The following is a 22,204-nucleotide window of genomic DNA, read 5'->3' as shown; positions in this document are numbered from 1 at the left end:
TTCTCTATTGTTTAGGTGAAGTGGTAGAACATTATGGCTATGGTAGATGTGTAATACTATAGTATACCGTAAATTAAAAAAGAAAATTTTATCAAACTGTATCCTCCCCCATTGCAAACGCAAAGCTTGAGTATAACTGCAATAAGCATTTTATACTCATATGCCAACCCCGTACAAAGGACGGGTACTCTGCTAGTAACTATATATTTTCAGAAAGATCTTTTTAGCAAATTTCCCATATAGGGAATAAGCTATTACCGTAGTACTCATGGTAAGACCTGGACCCGGGACCGATTTAATTTTTCATTTTGAGGTCCCTAGAGGCCAAAAACACCATCCGTTCAAATGGGACGATGTCGAAGTTGGACAACGTTAAACGTGGACTACGATAAAAACAGACACCGCCTCAATCAGACAACGATAAAAGCAGACAACGATGAACCTGGACACATTCAAATGTGTCCAAGCTTAACGTTGCACGCAAACGACGAACCTGGACACATTTTTTAAGTTGTCCAGGGGTGAGGTTTCACGACACGACGAAACTGGACACATTGAAAAGGTGTCCCAGTTTAACGCTGCGCGCAAACGACGAACCCAGACACTCTTAGTTTTTGAACAGACTGTACATCAGGCTTATCAAATTTTCAGTCTCACTCGGTTGGTAAACTCTGAATGAGCTTCCTAATACAGAAATGCCGTGAATACACCTTTTTGGATACAAGGCTTCTTTCTAACACACTGTTACTAATACACTGTGTTGTAGTGACTCATAGTCCGCAAAACACATTGCACATTATAAATTCGGATATTTAATTGCATGTTTATTTGGTCGTTGTAAATGTTTGTTGGATATTAATAAAAAAATAAAGCCTATGGGACCTGTATACACCGTATCCCAAATGAATGGATCAAATCTACAGCTTAATATACGTGTTGCTAAGGGTCGTAGAAAAGTTAATTAAGGCTCATTTTAAAGCTGTCATGTTTAAGTGATTTTAGTGCCCTTCAATAGTAATTAGCTGTCCATCGTTTTTGCCACGTTTGAATGTTCAAAACATACATTTGAAATATGGAGCTCCAGCTGAAAGCAAAATTTGTTAATGGTTTATAGAAACAAAATATGTGGAGTGTTTTTGTCTGGGGGTTTGTCCTTGGTTTTTCAATGATTAAACGTATCAGGCGTCAACCTCTAACATGGATAAACTAACAAAATGAAGCAAACAGATGCCTTAGAATTTTAACGTTTTCGTGGCGTAACAGCTGCAATAGAGCAGTCAAATTGTTATGGATTATTTTATTATGTGTAAATGGATCCTGCTCGACTAAACCTGTTTCACAATGTGCAGTCTATCGTACCCTACGATCACATATCGTACCTACATAGGTTGAAATAATAATACTGATTCGTTTGAGGATTATTTGAACCAAGCAGCAAATAGCGGTGATACACAATGACAACATATCATGCGTGTATTTGAGATCGTTGGTGAATCCACTACGGATAATACTTTGCAAAACCGTTACGGAACTATAACTACCCCCGCCACAACGAACCTGCAGACTAAAAGCTACTTTACTTTTGTCTGACTGTGTTGTCAATAAAATATCTCCTTAAAAATGTAATATTTATTCCCTATTTCTATAACATTCGTTTAACTTTTATGTATACTGCTACAGGGAAGGCTGTAAGGTGTGTTTATAGTTGAATGTTGACAGTATAGTATAAATAAATACATTTTCCAAATTTGATCAAAATTTGTTTATAAACAAGCAAACAACAACAGTTCACTTATTCTCCATAAGAGTACTCTCTTAGGGCTCTGCCCTGCCTGCCTTAAACGTTTCTACGCTATTCTTATGAATACGCTTAATATTGGAATTGTCAAATGTATAACAGATAACGTAATTTATTTAATTATATCGTATAAATTTATACGTACAGTAAATTGAAAATGACCAGGCTGCTGATCTATTGAAATTGTGTTTATTTATTCGTTGGTTCTTTTCATCCAGTAGATCTATGGAACATAATAATTATTCTCTCTCGTTGCGAAGCACGGATATGGCTGCTTGTTTTACATATGGGTACAATGTATATAATAAAAGAGAATGTTTGTTTATTTCAAGCTGATAAACTCGGATACCACTTGAATATTTGCAAGAAAACTTGGTAGGCCTACTTAACGTGTTCGTTTTTATGGATATTCCATTTTACGATAGTTTCAAATTTTAGTTTCAGCACAGTTATAAAACACTAATTCAACTATTTTTGAAGAAGTTAAAAAAAATACTGCATGCTTCAGGGAAATTAAGGACAGCTGATGTAAAATTTGGATGATCAATGGTTTGAGTGTATATGATATTATGAGGCATTACAAAGTCCACCGGGGTTACCTAGTACTTTATGGATGACATCTGCATAATGGTTAACGTGATTTGATTAAATAAATAAAATAAATAAATAAATCTTTATTGTCACATAACGTTTACAAAATATAGCAATGCTATAAAACAGGTGACATTGTCAATACAGTATACAAATACCTTAAAACTAAGGAGTTATAAAAGAATAAAATAAACTAACGCTATGAAAATAGAAATAATTGTTGTAGACGAAATAGATAAACTTAAACATTGCATTTAAAATACCTAGGGATGGACGAGATTGGATTTTTAGTTTGAGACGAGACGAGACGAGATTTTTTATTTCTCATAAAATTTCGAGACGAGATTGAGACGAGATTTCTCTTCTCATACACAACGGGAAATGCACGTTCGAAATTTTTACCTGATTTTGTAACATTGTTAGATGACTGTTTAAATACTAAAATAATGATAATAGGCAAGAATATTTACAATCTTTCATTAAATAACATCAGCATAACATTTTTTTATTAATCACGCCTAACTTATTAAAAATGCCTACGATTAGGAAACATGGTGATATCAGTTAGGATAGAGTTCAACTTATCCTAAAATAAAATAAATCATAAAATAAAAGCAATATTAATTTTTATAAAATAGTTACTTGTTTTGACTTTTTTATAGTAATAAAACATTCCTCACACTGCTTACACTTAACAAAACTTCTCAAATGTTATTAAAGTAATATTATTAAAATAATGAAAGTAATATTTACATTAAAAGAATTAAAGTAATATTTACATTAAAAGAATTAATTAAATAAGAACGCCTTCGAAAAGGAAACGCAACTACAACACGCTCCTGTATTGCGGGTATTGCATTGACTTTCTGCAGGCGTTTTTAATTTTTTTCTTTTTTTTTATTCTCGTCTCGATAAAAATCTCGGCCAAAAAGTAATCTCGTCTCGTGTAACGAGATTGAAAATTTCCCGAAAATTTCCCGAAAATTTCCCGAAATTTTGAGACTTGACCATCCCTAAAAATACCAAATAATTACACATCTTGATCACATACATAAAAACTCATCTATACTATAATATGTTTTCCTTAAAAGAAAATTAGTAAGGCTGCTCTTGAAATGCTTAGACTGTATTCTGTTTTTGAGCTCTTGAGACAATTTATTAAAAAACTTTTTGCCCATGTATGTCGGAGTTTTTTCTACTAATGAAAGACGGTGCCGCGGATATTGAAAATTATATTTAAACCTAGTATCGTACTTATGCTTGACATTTTCACTAGATAATTTTTCAAAATTTCCCTCCACCATCAAAAGTGTTTTACAAATGGTTAAACTCGGAACAGTCATTATCCCTAATTCTTTAAAAATAGGTTTACATGATGTTCTCCAAGGAGCAAATATCATTATTCTTAAAAACCTTTTCTGTATCTTAAAAATTAAATCAATGTTTGATGCAAAGCCCCAGAATTCAATTCCATACTGAAGAATTGAATAGAAGTATAATGTAACATCAAACGAGTTTTTAAGACAATTGTGTTTCTTAAACATATCATTTGATAACATGCCGAATTCAGTCTACTAATCAAATTTTCAATGCTTTTGTTCCAATTTAAATTTGAGTCTACGTACAATCCGAGAAATTTTGCATCATCTTGAACACATAAATTTTGGTCACTAAACTCTCTTGCCTGAGCAGTACAAAACTTTACCAATTGGGTTTTATCTTGATTCATTTTTAAACCGTTAATATTGAACCACCGTTCCAATTCCGATAGGGCTTGTTTAACTTTGAGAGATAGTTCTGAATCATTTTTAGATTTGACAACTGCAGTTGTATCGTCTGCATATAAAACAAGGTTGTTGGAAACATTTTTAGGCAAGTCATTTATATATAAAATAAAGAGTAAAGGTCCGAGAATTGACCCTTGGGGAACACCAACTGTAATTCTTTCCCATTCTGATATTGATTTTTCATTATTTTTAAAAATTACTGTTCTTTGAAATCAATTTGTCAAGTATGAAGTCAACCATAAAACAGATTCTTTCGAAAAGTTATAAATTTTTAGCTTTTTTAAAAGTATATCATGGTTGACACAGTCAAATGCCTTGGATAAATCACAAAACACTCCCATTGTGCTCTGTGACCCATCCAAAGCCCATGAAACCTCACTAATAAAATCTGATAAAGCTTTCATTGTGCTTAAGCGCTTTCTAAAACCAAATTGTTCATTACCAATATATTGTTATTCTCGAGAAAGTTTGAGATTTGTTTGGATGCTAATTTTTCAAACACTTTTGAAAATGATGGTAAAAGGGAAACTGGTCGATAATTGTCCGGATTTTGTCTCTCGCCCTTCTTGAAGAGAGGTTTGAGCTCTGCATATTTTAAATGGTCTGGAAAAGTTTTTTTTTTTAAAGACTGATTAATAATAATAGATAAAGGTTCAGCTATGAAATTAGAGACAGTTTTCATCAGATCGATAGGAATACCGTCCCAGCCCGCAGATTTTTTACTTTTGAGAGATTTTATATTATTAATAACTTCTTCTGTACTTACAAAACTAAATTCAAATTGGTTAGGTTGATTTCCTGCCAATGAATGCCTTGTCATTTTTAGTGCATCCTCTTCATGAGGTATTATGCCAATTTCTTTTGTGATATTTTTTAATTTTTTATTAAAGAATTCAGAAATTTCCTTGCCATTTTTTAGATGATTGTCATTAACCTTAATATCAGGAAAGTTTAAGTCACTTTTTTTACAACCGAGTTCAGATTTAATGATAAGCCAAGCAGCCTTACTCTTGTTACATGATTCTTTTATAAATTTAGCATTATACAATTTTTTAGCTTCATTGCATACCTTGTTGAAAGTTAACTTATACCTTTTAACATAATTAATGAAATTATTATCATTTGATTTCTTTACTAGTCTGCTTAGTTCCCTTTTTCTAATACTAGATATTTTAATACCGGTTGTTATCCAAGACTTTTTTTTATTATGCGGTTTGGTATTATAAAACTTCATAGGAAATGCCTCTTCAAATAAATTTTGAAAAGTGCCAAAGAAATTTAAACAGTTATTTTCAAAAGAATTATTTACAGAATACATTCCAGAAAGTTTCTTTCATATTATATATAAATTTTGCTGTATTTTCTTCTGAGAAAATTCTTTTTTTACATTTGTTACCATTTATTATATTTTTATCAGTTTTACTAAATATATTTAAAAATAATGCTCTGTGATCAGAGATCCCTAATTCTAAATTCATTGTTGTTGATACAGACAGATGATGATTAATTTTTGGTGATAAAATATTATCAATACAGGATTTTGTGGACTTGGTAATTCTTGTTGGAGAGGAAAAATTTATTTTAAAACCATGTTGCTCCAAAATAGAAATGAACTCTAACTTTTTCTGTGGGTGGCTAGAAGTATCCAGTACATCAACATTAAAGTCAGCCGCAATATATACATTTTTAGTACATGTAGCTTTAACCAGAAGTTTTAATAAACCTTTCCAACTTTCTAAGAAAATGTTTAAAGTTATCAATATTAGGTGTTCTGTAAATAGCAACAACAATAATATTTAGAGTAACAATTTGAATACATTAAATACATAAGAAATTTCAAAAACATAATCTTCGTTTAAGGCACATAAATCATTTCTTACTTTATATACTAAATTTTCTCTTAATAGTATGCAAGAACCACCACGAATTCCTTCCTTCCTGCAATAAAAGTGTCCTAAAGTATAGTTAGGAATACTATTCAAGATTAAAATATTATCATTTTTTAGCCAGTGCTCGTTCAAGCAAACCACTGAAATGTTAGAATCAGATAGTATTATTTCTAAATCATTCTTTTTGTTTACTATGCCACCTTCAATATTCAAATGCATTAACCAATTAAATTTATTATCAGTTTTGGCTGCACTACAAACTGGCCATGAAAAATTAGTATTGTGTACTGAGTCATTTGAAAAGAAAGAAATATGATGGTTCTTACAGATAACACAGAAAGACGTCTTTTTTAAATCTAAGTTGGACTCACAATTTGGTTTGCCATCAAGTTTTTTTGTTGCACACTGGATGGAGAGGATAGCTGCTGTGACCTCATAGTGGTGTCTGGTGTAGTTGACTGTGGTTGACCAACAGGGCTGGATGATCTTGTTGAGAAAGGCTGTTGAAGGAGGTGACTTGAAGTGTCAGCTTCCGGTGTTGGCTGCTGACTTGTAGAAGAACCACCTGACAATGACTGCTCTGTTTTAGGAGTAGTAGTCCACTTCTCAACTGATTTTTCCAGTGCTCTCAAGAAGTCCCTATGCGAGAGTCCATTCCTCAGGATTCTGGTAGACCTTTGAAAATATGAAACAACGATGATAGTGGCCTGAGTCGCACATTGAAATTCAACAAGGTTTTGTATGAAATGGTCTGGTTGGATTAGGTCTCTTACGCAACCCATCGGAGAACACACAAGAGTCTTAAGTCCACTTGATTTGAATTGTTCCGTCAGCTGTATAAATGCATTGTCATACTCCAGCCTCGATGGTTTTCCCCAATACACTTCCTTTGTCACCAGACTGAAGATTGTTGCTCCATTATCACATTGTTTAGTCAATCTGTCAGAAATGTAGTCATTTGACTGAGGTCTTCCAAATTTATTTCTGAAGGTAACAGCAACTCCAGCAGACATATGTTTGGGATCTGCAAAATCCCCAGAAATGGTGTGGGCAAAACCCACTGACCGGTCATCTCTCATTTTGTCTATCATGATTCTCATGTTTGTTTCAACAATATTAATTTTCTTGTTGTCAAAATTCAGAGTAGACTTATATAGATTGTTTATATAAATAACAAAATAAACTGTATATGTAACATTACCGAAACATTCAAAACAAATTAAGTTGATGTTATGTGCGGTAAACAAATACATTAATGTACCATTATTTTCATATGGTCCATTGTCTCATATCTTAGCAATGCAAGCGAGAGAAATTTCTTGCTTGCATTCAAACACAAACACATCTTTGGGATCGGCTTCAATGCAAAACTGTTTAGCACTATCACACTCAAAATATACTATACAGGGTGAATAAAAAGTCAAGACCCCCCCCTCTAATATTTTTCCTAGTAAATATACAGAGATATCCTTTTGGTGGTCGAGCAATCTTAGCAGGAAGTTTCATTTTATCATTTTGAAATTTTTGAGTGTCCCCCCAAAAGAGGGGATTTGGGGGGAAACTCAAATATTTTAAATGTAAACCCCCTTCAAGTAACACTTCATTTTGAAGTGTTTACAAAAACTTAAAGAATGGTGAAAACTAGAGGTCGCTATCTCTTCTCTATCCAAAATGGTAGCCCGTCAAATGTTGTGGAAAATCAACGGTAAAATTGTTAATATTGGCTGCCATTTTGAATAGAGAAGAGATAGCGAGCTCTGGTTTTCACCATTCTTTAAGTTTGTTTAAACACTTCAAAATGAGGTGTCAGTTGATAGGGGTTTCTATTGAAACATTTTTAGTTGTCCCCCGAATCCCCCCTTTTGGGGGACACTCAAAATTTTTAAATGTAAACCCCCTTCAAGTGACACCTCATTTTGAAGTGTTTATAAAAACTTAAAGAATGGTGAAAACCAGAGCTCGCTATCTCTTCTTTATCCAAAATGGCAGCCAATATTAACAATTTTACTGTTGATTTTCCACAACATTTGACGGGCTACCATTTTGGATAGAGAAGAGATAGCGACCTCTAGTTTTCACCATTCTTTAAGTTTTTGTTAACACTTCAAAATGATGTGTTACTTGAAGGGGGTTTACATTTAAAATATTTGAGTTTACCCCCAAACCCCCCTTTTTGGGGGGACACTCAAAAATTTCAAAATGATAAAATGAAATTTCCTGCTAAGATTGCTCGACCACCAAAAGGATATCTCTGTATATTTACTTGGAAAAATATTAGAGGGGGGGGTCTTGACTTTCTATTCACCCTGTATAAACATAGTTTTTTTTTTTTTTTTTTTTTTTTTTTTATGGGGAGGAGGTGAAAATGCATTTACCCACACTGAGGTGCTCAATGGCCACTCAGTAGTGCCGGACTCCCGCGGGCTCATTGTCCCCGGACTACCGGCTAAAAAACCCCCTCGTCTCCTAGGACACTAGCCTGGAACTGTTTCGCACATTACTTCGGGCTAGGCCTTTTATACTACGCCCCTAGGGCTTTCCTTCTGGTTTCCTCAGAAAACTAAGGCCGATCGAGGTCGACCTTCTTATCCCGAAGTATGGCTTCAACGAACTGCTTTACACAGTTCCAGTTTCCTTCCCCCTGTATCATAGCTCCAACGATGTTGTCGGGAGTAATGTCGACGCCGATCTCGGAGATCAAGGAGGCTCGGCGGACATGCCACCTGTCGCAGAAGAAGAAGGTATGCTCAGCCGTGTCTGCAATGCCTGGACAGTACATACAGTCTGAGCTGGCAGCCTTCCCCATTCTGTGCAAAAAGGCCCGAAAGTACCCGTGACCCGAAAAAAATTGAGTCAAGTAGTACCCAACCTCACCATGCTCCCGTTCCACCCATGGTCGGATGCTAGGAATGAGCCTGGCGGTCCAACGTCCCCGAGACTCGGCTTCCCATTCACGCTGCCAGCGGTCGAAACTGCGGTTGCGTTCTTCTCTGGCAGCAGTCTCTCTGTCTACTTCAGGTCTTCTGCGGTAGATCGCCTGTCGCTCCCTCGCGAGATGAAAGACGGGGATGACGCTGGCAATCACCATGACTGCAGGCTCGGAAACCGTGCGGTAAGCGGAAGCAACTCGCAAGGCACCTCGACGCTGAACACGGGAGAGCCTGTCACGGATGACACGCCTCTCCAGCACGTGGGCCCAGATTTCAGCGCCGTATAAACATAGTAGAGAGGACAGACATTCGTATGATGATCACTGATCAAATAATACTGACAAATATATATATAAATAAAATTATAGTTTTCTCTGAATTATATATTTTTTTTGTTATTTTTTACGTGTTATTATACATTAAAGAATCCTAAACAAGTCTTATCTCAATTTCTGTCTGTCTGTCTATCACGGCCCAGAAGGCATTTTACGCGGCCATCTCCGGAAAAACGAGAGTACATATCAAGATTCAAATCATTTTAATGTATTCACAGGATTGGCGTGAGTGTCTTTGGCCATTAAAATATGGCATCACTACTTTGTAAATATAATGACGGACGTTTAAAAACCAAATGTTGCGCGTTTCTCCCCAGTACCCCATGTTTTCCCTAATGTTTATCACATATGTCATCCATGAAATAACGAACAACTGTTAGTTTGAATCAAGGTTATTTTTTCTAGCTGTCACTGATAGGTTTTCATTATGTTGTTAACAAATACCGCAACAATTTCCGATCACGTTTTGAAAGAAAATCCAAACCGAGTGAGATTAAAAAAATTGTCCTTACATAACGGATTTAATTAATCGCAAGTGCAATAATGTGTAACCGCAAATGAAGTTAAATAACTTGGCATCATCCAGGTCAGGAACCGGAGATTCTTTGTGTATCAAATTGTTCTTGAGTTTTGATAACCGGAAAAAAGACCTTGAATCAGTGTTGTTTAGGACTGGGAAACTTACATTTTTTAAATCATTGTCGCCAATAGCTTACAAAAATTAGGTTTCCACTCATTGACGGCGCTTAGTAATTTTATATGTACTTTGCTATGGTTAAACCGTAGCAAATTCCCTACCTAATTAAATTCTGCATTTTTGGGTGTATGTCTGTTTGTGACGCATTAATGTCTTTATTACTCAGTGTTTCACGAAAAAGTCAAGAGCACTTTTGTTAATGAAAATTTCAAATAGGATAAAGTGTTCAATGGTGAGGTGGAGGTAGTATTTTAACCAGTGAATTCAACTGACTACACTATCGCCGTGCGTAGAACGGGCACATAGCTAGTTTTAAATAAAGATGATTTACACGTAAAACAAGGTATATGTTTAATAGGTTAACTAGAGTTCCAGATTAATAGTTTAATTTACCTTAAACATGATTGTTTTATTTAAGTTAGACATATTTTTAATGAGATTCAGTATAAAAACTTACCTCTTAACACTCGTATAAATAAATATGCTCCAGACTCAAGAGCATAAAGTAAAGACCATGGCATTTTTTGTTTCGCAAATCCTTAAAATCATCATTAGAAAATACATTATACAGCATAAAACCACATCTTAGAGTGTTCGGAGTGTTTATTTGCAGTTTTATGTATACACAAAAACTTATTTCTAACAGTAGATTTATTATCAGTGGAATTCATTAGTTTTGAATGAAAGTAACCTTTTTTGGCCTAACACAAAACTGTATGATGCGTCTAATTGGTAGAGGAAATCCGATGTTAAATATAGGCCAATAAACTATAAAATATGAGATTAACCTTTATAACATCAAGTCTTAGGCCTATAATATGGTGCAACTTTAAAAATGATAATACTGTAATGATACCATTTTTAAATGCAGAATTTTTATGTAGGTAATTTTTACCGTGTCAATAATGCGAGTTTATTTAGGCTTACAATGGTGAACGAACTACGAATGACTTGTTTTTGTGCAGGGTAGCACACAAAATGTGTGAAAATGTGCAAATAGCACCGATACTTTTTAAATAAACCTGAACTACTATTTATTTTTTATTAAGTCTCGTTTGAAGATAGAAGCTACGTTTCATATTAGTTATGTATGGACAACATATTAAATTTTTACCTGCTAATAAATAGAAAGTCTGGTCTTAATACACATATTCCAATCAAAAATAATTTTATGTAAAATGAAAAGAGGCTTGAAAACCAAACAGATATTTTGAAATAGTTGCCCGAAACTATATCAGGATTGACAACGTAAGACGTATATGTAATCTTATTAATACTGTCATGATTATTTAATTCATATTTAATCTATAATATCCAGAAAATTAAAAAATAATATTAAGCTATGAAAACAGAAAAAGTATAGTTAAAACTGATCTGAAAGATATGGCGATTGGCGACGAACATGGACAACGCAAAACAAAGCCTGAGGGATGCATTTTCTTGATCCTAAAGGCGGTTCCAGACATGCGCCAGTCGCCAAGCACAAAATATTAACGTTCAGCGCTTTAGTTGTCTTGCTATTCACCGATTAAAAAGTAGACTTATACTACACACGTGTTGTTTTCCGAGCAAGTGTTAGTTTTCCGTCCGTAGGGTATAGAAAATATTCGTTTACTTTTATGTATGCAAAAATACCGACAATGCGCAACACTACGTCACAGTAGTGGATAGTTGTACGAAAATGTAACCGTAAAATCTGAAAACAGCCAGCTTTATTACCTAAAACATATTAGTGGGGTCGTATAGTTGCATAAAGTGGCAGAATATTTCAGTTCTGGCGGGGAGGCTGCAATTTTAGGTGGTTAAAGTATACAAATTTCTGAACCTAAAACCGCCCAGACCCCAATTTTAAGGACCTCGGTCGTCCGTAATGACGTCATCAAGATGGCGGCCATGAGAGGATGCTGGGTTACCATGAATTGGCTATAATGACCGAATACCTGAACCGATTTTTATGAAATTTGACACACAAGTGCTTGAATACATTATCTTGGCCTAGGTTGTCCATGGTCGAGTTTGATCAAGTCGTTTCAAAATGGCGGCCGTTAAAAGCTAAAATTAAAAAACATCTTTCAGTGTTTTGTGTTCTCAACTCCCTCCAGAGATCTGCAGCAACCTATTCACTTTCCTTGCAATCAAAGGTTGCACTACCGTCTCTGCATTTCATGGAATAGGCAAAATACCCCCACCACAGCAAACCTGCAGATTAAGTGAGTTTCCATTTCCCTGATTTGATTTTTAATTACATCAATTTCAATAACATTAGGTTTCATCAGTACCTAGGTTTGCTGCTACAGGGAGATTAATAAAGTGAGTTTTTATTAATAAATTAATATTAATAGCTTAGTTTAAAATAAATAAATTTGCCAAGTTTCACTAAAATATAATCATAAACAAGCAAACTACAACAGTTTATGTACTCTCCGTAATAATAACATAGGAGTTTTAAATTAACAATGTTTTGAATTTTCTCCGTAACCAATTACCTTATAAAACACTTCAATTCACTAAATTATTTGTTTGACTAAGATCTTCAAAATAGTATTTCATGTTTTGAGGGTCAAACATGAGGGTCAAACTTAAGAAAACCTAATTTTTACCCTTTAAATCACCCCAAAAACCCCGTTGCCATGGTCCGATCATGCTGGTTCGCGAACTTTTTCGAAGAAACGTAGGTTTACATGTTTTTACCAAATTTCATTAAGATCGGATAATTTTTGCTAACGGACACACACATATACAGTGTGTTCAAATAGGTAGGGACAAAAATTACGAATTGATTCATTGGATCAAAATAAGATGAAAATGAGGAATTTTTTTTTTACAAAATTGCTTTGTTAACATATATCCAACATTTATATGTTTATTAACGTTTTATCCTTTATAACTTATATTGGAGATATTGGCAATTAATAATATAATGTATAATTAAATTTACAAGTTGAACAAGGCCAATATAAATAAAATTATTATATATTGGCCTTGTTGAACATGTAAATTTAATTATAAGCACATTACCGAGCATAACACTTTATTTGAATCTTAAATATATTTTCCGTGTAAATTGCTTTTCCGATTTTTAAAACGTTTGTTTTAGAGGTTGAAAAAAATCACAGTTTAAGTCAATGTATTAATGTTGTTTGACAAAATAATAACAATTAAAATTAAAAAGTGGATAGCAAATCACATTTATGGTTTCTATGGCTTTAAATAAGATATTTTGCAGCTTTTAGCAAATTTCCCATATAGGGAATAAGCCACTACCGTAGGTCTCATGGTAAGACCTGGACCCGGGACCGATTTATTTTTTTCGTTTTGAGGTCCACAGAGGCTAAAAACACCATTCGTTCAAATTCATATCTATCTTCTATATATATAATACGCTAAGCATTTTTGGACCGATTTTAATTATTAAAGTGTCAAAAAAAATGGCCCTGATCTGTAATTTTGTGCATTTTATGAAATTTGTATTCGTTTGGGCAGGATCTTCCATTAAAGTTGAGTTTTCTCCCATGAGATTAACATGGGGGAATCTAAATATTTAATTGGAAACTTTGTCTCCACTATTTTGAGAGGGCACAGAAACTTGGTAGAGGTGTCCGAAGAAAGGTCTTAGTCTGTAGATGATTTATCAAAAGAAAAACGTAAATTCCCTTAGGACTCTGCCCCAGAAGCCTTTAAAGATCCCTCCACAGATGTGTTTACATTTTGGCAATGTGGATAATACTTTTTAATGAAACAGCTGTTAATTTTAAAATTGTATTTTAAACAACACACATTTATTAAGAGGTACTGAATTGTCCAAAAGAAGTGTTTGCAATGTTATTTTCTGATTTTAAAATTGATTTTCTTCTGTATCATGTCATGTTTTGCAAAACATTCCATTACGAACAGTGGAAAATCCTTTTATCACAGTAACTCTTACAATTATTTTCTATCGAACTATCTTCTATCTGTTTTACGGGTTGGTGTCTGCCTTTTTCACAACTTTTGCTTATATTTTAGCATATTATTCTAGATAGATCATAGGTTCATGAGATTATTGTCAAACATGTTTTCAATCATTGGAAAAATCTTCGATTGTGTAATACAATACATACAAAATAATACAAGTGCAGAAGGGCACGGTGCCCATTTGAGCCGTGTCCATATTTTGTTAAATTAATAGTAGTTTACAGCAACTGGATAAAACATTTTACAATATTTATGTAGAAATATGTGCATGATTTAGAAAGTCATTAAGCTGGAAAACTGCAATATACTGCAGACTTTTCAGAGAGGTTACTTCGATGTATTCATTCAGCTTAGTGAAAACGTAATATAGATATGTATACAAATAAGAACTTGAACTATTAGAGGGCCTTTGAATGTTATTAGACTAACGAAAAGGGTTGTGCATGTTTACTAGCACTACTCAGCAACAAAAACTATTTAATTTATCTCTAAAAAATACAAGAAAGTGCACTGAGCAGCAGTTTAAAAAAATCTATGTAACTTACCCATAGTTACAAAATGCTCAAACTCGCATTGTGACATTTATAATTCGGCTTATATTTCTCCAACAGATAATTCATCCGCAGAAGTTAAATAATACAGTGTCTAATAACATCCAAACACAGAAACCTTGTCTAAAACCTAAAAGTGTACCTATCTTGACAAATTATTTGCAGTGGCCTATATTACGGACGGTAGCCCACTGGGTTGGTAACATTATTGAAAATAACACGACATTTTAGCTGTAAAAAATGGCACAATGAGTAAATACAATTGAGCAGCTACTGTCATGACAGAAAGGTCATATTCCTTTTAAACTAGATCACATCATTCTTTATAAGATACATTGATTAAAAATGCATTTAAACGTCAATATTTACGTAACAGCCAATTTACAGTATTTTTGGCTTTTTGGAAATGTCACATTGCTATGTCATTTGCATTATATGTTGCCAATGAAGCCGCACGACCAAAACGAGGACGCCCCTAACAGTTCAAGAATAAAAGCCAACTTCACTTCTAGTATATTCCACTACACCTAACATTTCGTAGAGAGATTATATTTAAAACTTTATGTAATTGATAAGGCTGAGACAACTAACTGTCATCCCCATGTCAAGGAATTCCAGCTTTAACAGTAACCCCACAACTAATTTCTTAAAACTATGATAGAGAGTTATTCATTGGCACAGAAGTACGATATGAAGTGACGCGACGAGACTTAGAAAAAATAAAACTTACACTGTAATGGATATACCTCCCTTTGAAGTTAGAACGTGTCTTCCCTACAAACAGATATTTTTTTCAAATAAATCATAGATTAATCTGCATTACACTGATGAAATCACGGAAGTGTTTAACTACAAAAGATCCACCAATACAATTTTAATATTATTTATTAAATAGTCAATTATCAAAGTCAAATAAAAGTCAGTTTCTTCATAGACTAACCAACACAAGTAGACTTCTCATCCCATTGTAAATTTTGAAGCACGTTTTTCGTGCCTAGTTCATGTACGGTGACACTGGGCGCTAGTGTCACCTAAAAGTGCAGTGGCCTAGAAATTTTGTTTCTATTATTTTAGGGTTAATTTATTGATTTGTGCTTTACTGTTTGGTTATATAACTAGGGGACAAGTTATTGTTTATGATTAGATCGTATTATTTGGTTAAACAAGGTTTTAAATTACACTAATAACGGGGAAACAAATTGTAAACAAAACACGACCTCTACATAAACCGTACAGAACTAACAATAAAATTGTCTTCAGCTGTTCCATAAGGATGAGAAATCTACTAAGGGAGTATGTTTTATCTATGGTTTCTTTTAGTACAACATTTCAATAACTGTTTATTTACTATTCTTTAACAATATTAAATCATGTGATATTCAATCTTCACAAATAAGTTATAGCAGAAAAGATTAATCAATGAATATAACATAATTATATATATGAAATTAGTCACTAACATCTTTCCCCCCTCCTCAGCTAAAATGGCAATTTTTGTCGTCGGCCGCCGAAAAGTACCTTTTGGTGTTGTGATGTCAACAACTCTTACTTGTCCATCTCGACCTGGGTACAGGGCAGATATTCTTCCAAGAGGCCAGGTGTTACGTGCATTGTCTTCGTCTACGATTATTGCCTATATTTCTGAATAATATATTTTATAATGACTTATTCCACGGCCGGGCACCTTTAACTCCATGCCGCGGCCTGGTAGAATTGGTAATGTCGCAAATAGGGTTCTTTAGTGTCAGACGTCCCTTAAGATAACATGGCAGACAGGTGACATCAGCTCATTAATTCTCACTTTATTTATTTAAACTTAGTTTTATGAACATATATTTATTAAAATATTGAAAATAAAACTTACAGAATTGAAAACCAAAACAATATGAATTGAAAATCTTTATCTGTACATTTAAAGCGGAGTCAATATTTTCAGAGTCCAGTAACCAAGCTTTCGTATATACACAAATACCATTAGCTGCTTCCAAACAAAACAGCTGTTACAACCCTACTTGCGACGTTGCCACTTCGAAAGCCGCGGCCTGGAGTTAAAGGCGGCCGTGCTTATTCCCTGTTAAATATTATTACAGCTTTTCACAAATATCAGATCAAACTCAGTATACCCTTACTGTTCTAATATCTGTGCAGTATTTAGTATGTTTGGACCAGCTGTGTGGAAATGGGAAATCAAAATTAATTCATTTGACAGTCTGCTTGTTTACATTTAAACTATGTGGGATTGAATTTTGTTACCATGGAGACCAATCAATATTTACTTTTAAATCTCTCACCTCGGAATTTTGAAAGCTCGGGGGGCAGAGTCCTAGGTCAATATCGAAGGGGGAATAGTCCTATATGTATCCTCGGAGCGGTAGCTTTATTTTAGCCCAATTTGAGCCCAATTGTTTCAATAGTTTTTGAGTTCAGCTCATACAAACACACAGACACACATACAGACACCACCTCTTCTTTATAATATTACTAGCAGAGTACCCGTCCTTCGTACGGGGTTGGCATATAAGTATCAAATGCTTATAGCAGTTATGAGTGAGGACATGGTTTAAGAAATTTCGGTTCTTTTTGAAGTTCGTTCGCTACGCTCACTCACCTTTAGGTTGGAGCTCGTTCGCTGCGCTCACTTTCCTTCAGGTTAGCTCGTTCGCTACGCTCACTTGCCTTCAGGTTAGCTCGTTCGCTACGCTCACTCGCCTCCAGGTTGAAGTTCGTTCGCTACGCTCACTCACCTTTTGCTGTTGTCATAATTGGAAAAGAAATAATTGTGCTAGTGCTGCACCCTGTTGGTAATCCTTGTAACTTTTAATGCTATTGAACATCATAGAACATAACCAACTTGTTTAATTGAAACAGCTGTTAAGATTCATTAATTCCATTTCTCATAAGGTTAACATGGGAAACTCCAGAGCCACTGGGGCGGAGCCCCGAAGGATTTTTTGGGATAAAAATATGCCTATATGTTAATCAGGAATGTGAGCTATCATCATGCCAAATTTCAGCCCGATCCGACCAGTAGTTTTTGAGATTAGCTCATACAAACACACACACAGACACCACCTCTTCTTTATAATAGTATAGATAGATAGATAGATACATTGAACATCATAGAACCAACTTGTTTTACTGAAACAGCTATTAAGATTCATTAATTCCTTTTAAATATGAATACTCATAAGGTTAACATGGGAAACTCTCGAGCCACTGAGGCAGAGCCCAAAAGTTCGATCAGAATAAAAACTACTTAGTTGTCCTATTTAATGCCTAAAGAATCAGTTTACCAAATTTCAGCTTCCTAGTTAAATGGGAATTAGGATAATTAGTTGTCAGTCTGTGATTGCTTTGCATTTTATAGAGGTATATATACAGTGTGTTTCAAAATGACTCACCCGGTTTTAACGCTTTATAACTTTTACACTATTAAACTTACCGCTATAAAATACCCATCAAACGAAAAAGCAACTCAAAGAGTTTATGCCTACCAAAGACACATTATTTAATAAAATCGATCCAGCAGAACTGTAGATTTAATTGTACAAAGTTAAAAAGTTATCTCCAACTTTTTTTAGCACTAGAAATTTGGAGGTTACTTGACGTTTTTGCAAATAACTTTTAAATGGTGAGGAAATCTACCAAAGTGGAAGGTAATATTCCAAAAGAGAATAAAATTTCCTACAATCCACTATTATGCATTTTTTGAAAATACTCAAGAAAGGTACCAAAAATTGCTTAAAAATGAAAAAAAATTGAAAATCCCCGTCTTTAATGTAGACAATAGACATAGCAAACATTAAATTTCACACTTTTTTATTTTAAGGCAAATTTAGGCTACATTTATTGAGTATTTTCAAGAAATGCATAATAGTAGATTGTAGAAAATTTTATTCTCTTTCGGAATATTACCTTCCACTTTCATCGATTTCCTCACCATTTAAAAGTTATTTGCAAAAACGTCAAGTAACATCCAAATTTCTAGTGTTAAAAAAAGTTGGAGATTACTTTTTAACTTTGTACAATTAAATCTACAGTTCTGCTGGATCGATTTTATTAAATAATGTGTCTTTGGTAGGCATAAACTCTTTGAGTTGCTTTTTCGTTTGATGGGTATTTTATAGCGGTAAGTTTAATAGTATAAAAGTTATAAAGCGTTGAAACCGGGTGAGTCATTTTGAAACACCCGGTATTTATAAGTAACAAACATACTTTTGTTCTTTCAGGCTGAACCCGGACCAGGCATTTTATCTGAAGAGAACCGTCTTAAGAGAGAGGAGAAAAAGCTTCAAAGACAAAAAGAGTTGGAGGCCCGGAGAGCTCAGAGACAGTCAGCTGGTCCCATGAAACTTGGGTCCAAAAAACACAATGTATTACCAGAAGATATGTTGCTTCAATAAACATGTGACCTTGGCATTCTGTACAGATACTTTTAATTTTGTAAATTTAACAAATCAGCTTTGCAATCTCAGAAGTTAATACACAATAATTTTAAGTCCAGTTGTAGATCGTGTAGATCGTTTTACAGTCAATCCAAGATTATCACTGTCATTAACTGGACTAAATGTATTCACTTTTATTTTTATTTTGACTTAAGCTTTTAACATATAATTTTAACGAATTTCCCTGTAGGAAATACGCCGGGACCGATATACTTTTTCATTTTGACGTCTCCAGAGACCATAAACACAATTTGTTCAAATTTTATATGTATACGTCCGTGAACGCGATAACTTGAGTAATTTTTGTCTAATTTTGATGAAATTTGGTTTGAAGGAGTAAGGCAAGATAAACTTGAATGAGTTCGCTAACCAGTATGATCTGACCATGGGAACCAGGTTTTACCCCGGTTTTTTGGGGTTAAAATTAGTTTTTCTGATTTTTGACCCTCAAATTGAATTTCTCTCTAGACCAAAAAAAAACAATTTAGTACCTTGAAGTTTTTTTGTACGGTTATTGGTTACGGAGAAAATTTAAAAAATTTTAAATTTAAAATTCCCATTTTATTGTTATAGAGAATATTGTAAAATGTTATATACTATATATATATAACATATACTAAAAAACTAACTTTATTATCCTCCCTGTAGCAGCAAACCTAGGTACTCGTTAAACCTAATGTTATTTAAATAGATTTAATTTAAAATCAATTCAGGCAAATGGAAATTTGCTTAGTCTGCAGGTTTGCTGCGGCGGTGGTATTTTATTTTAACCTAGATATTCCTACAAATACAAACACCAATAATATTTTGTAATTGTCAGTGTACTGCATGCGTGTGACATAAACTTATTGTCAACCTAATAGCTTAACATTGCTTAAAATTTGAAACGCCGATTCTCACTAAGCGGAGGTTTCTCCCAGGTTCCACAATAATGTACAACATGTAAATAAAAAGGTCCATTTTATAATCAAACATTTATACAATACATACAGATATATTTTAAACACAAATATAATTATAATAAAGAAGATTCTAATTTTGGGAATATAAGGTATAAATTAGCTATTGTGAACCCGGAGGAAACCTATGCTTAGCTTCCGATGGAGGGTTTAGGTGTGTATTTGGCTCAATTTAGCTGTATTTGTAGGAGTTATTACTGTGGCCAAATATTTATAGGGTATCTTTTTATTTTAAGGCAACAAAAAGCCTGTTTATGTTGGTAGTGTGAATATATATAAAAAATATTATCAACTGACAATATGACATGTCCCACCTGGGGTATATTTTACAAATAAACATCAGTTCCCAGGTTATTAACTACTCGTATTTGGTGCTGGAAAACCAAGAACCCATAGAGGTCAAGATATCAGAGTACAAAATGGAGATGGGAAATTGAGCTTGTGTTAGGAGGCCAAGATCTACAAGATTGTAGTGATTTAAGCGTTTCTGCTGGTGTCGCTCTTGCCACGACGCTCCTGTTGCCCAAGTGTAGGAAGGAGCTTTACTTGCATAAACATCAACTTTTTTGCTGTATGGAACTGGAAAGGATAAAATATGTTGTAGTTCACAATGTATTTCTTTCCCTTCAGTAGCATCAGTATCGGTATAAATAGTCTGCAAGAACCAAAATACTGGATTTAATGATTGTATTAGTGTTAACTTAAGCTATTGCCGTAGGTCTCATGGTAAGATCTGGACCGATTAACTTTTTCATTTCAATGTTCCCAGAGCCCAAAACCACTGTTTTTGTTTTATTTTTTCTGGGGAATTTACTTATGTGTGTCGGTTGGCACGATAACTCGAGCAAAAATCCTCTGATGAAATGTTGTAAATGCATGTAAACCTACGTTTCTTCTATGGAGTTTGTGAACCATCATGATTGAATTATGGGAACAGGGGTTTTATAATTAGGGGTTTTATACAGTAAAAATAGGTTTTCCCCATTTTCAAACCTAAAAATCATGTAAAATACAGTAGGACCTTAATATCTCGAATGTGAAGGGGGTATTATAAAAAATTGAGTTATCAAATTTTTCATAAAGATTAGAGTTATTAAGGGGTTAAATGTTTAAAACCTTCGACTTATAAAGGTACTTTTAACATTATAGTTCATGGGGATTTCAAGGGGGGGAAAATTCAAGATATCAAGGAATTCGAGACATCCAAGGTTCGAGTAATTGAGGTTCTACTGTATTGTATTTTCTTTCCAAACCATTTTTAGAGCTTAAAAAACAAGTAATTCAGTATATTGAAGCGTTGTTGTAGACTTAACCGTTACAGATTTATTTATTTATTTCATACTAAGCTATTAACATTTCACTAAAAACACAATTAGTGCTGTTATCTATACACTTTAACTTTCTTTTTAGGAGCAAGCGAGATGAAGCAAATTAGTTGAGCCAAATACACAGTGGGCACAAATTCTTCAGTTAATTTTTTGGGTTGACTTTCATAAGCAGGACTCCAAAAAATCCAATGATATAATCGATATATCGAAAATTCAATATTTTTATCTGGTATTTTGGAGTCATGCTTATGAAAGTCTACCTGCATGCTTTACTTTCAAGAAAAGTCAGTTACATTCCTCTGTCACAAAAACTTCAAAATCTGTTGTAGTTAAACATTTTTTGTACTTATTAAATTCTTAGGATAACCAACAGATTTTACTTTCAATTAAATATAAAACAACATATATACTGATAAAAATATTACCAAGTCATGTGTACATAATTTAATTTATTTAAGAATAAATAAATTCATATATACAATAGTTGTATTATTTATCATCTTTTCCTTTCCTAGATTTTTTCGCGAATTTCCCACATATGGAGTAAGCTATTATCATATCTAGAGACAGCTGGTTTATTAATTGTGTTTAATTTGTTAACACATGTTAACGCTAATGATTATTGTTTGTTATTTTTTTAGAGAATTTCCCATATAGTAAATAATTACCGTAGTTCTCATGGACCCGGGACCGATTTATTTTTTCGTTTTGATGTCACCAGAGGCCAAAAACACCATCCGTTCAAATTCATATATATATATATATATGTCCGTTACCACGATAACACAAGCAAAAACAATCCGATTTTGATTAAATTTGGTACAAACATGTAAACCTACATTTATTCTAACGAGTTCTTGAACCAGCATGATCAGACCACGGGAACGGGGTTTTATGGGGTACAAATAGGTTTTTCTCATTTTGACCCTCAAAACACAAA

At 33.8% G+C, this 22,204-nt stretch overlaps 1 protein-coding gene across 2 annotated transcripts in view; it reads left to right on the top strand.

Moving 5' to 3' along the window:
* LOC128987876 (N-terminal kinase-like protein) overlaps window positions 1-21,718 on the top strand; it is a 116,311-nt gene extending 94,593 nt beyond the window's left edge. For both annotated transcript variants that reach the window (XM_054408943.1, XM_054408942.1), the window contains one exon: window positions 18,762-21,718. In XM_054408943.1, the coding sequence (XP_054264918.1) occupies window positions 18,762-18,935 (174 nt within the window). In that variant the 3' untranslated portion in view covers window positions 18,936-21,718. The remainder of the gene's footprint in view (window positions 1-18,761) is intronic.
* Window positions 21,719-22,204: the final 486 nt, after the last annotated feature.

Source organism: Macrosteles quadrilineatus, unplaced genomic scaffold (genome assembly GCF_028750875.1).
Source record: "Macrosteles quadrilineatus isolate MER2022 unplaced genomic scaffold, UCM_ALF_1.0 Scaffold_2__2_contigs__length_208266976, whole genome shotgun sequence".
NCBI lineage: Eukaryota > Metazoa > Arthropoda > Insecta > Hemiptera > Cicadellidae > Macrosteles > Macrosteles quadrilineatus.
This window is presented reverse-complemented; position numbering and strand designations above follow the sequence as displayed.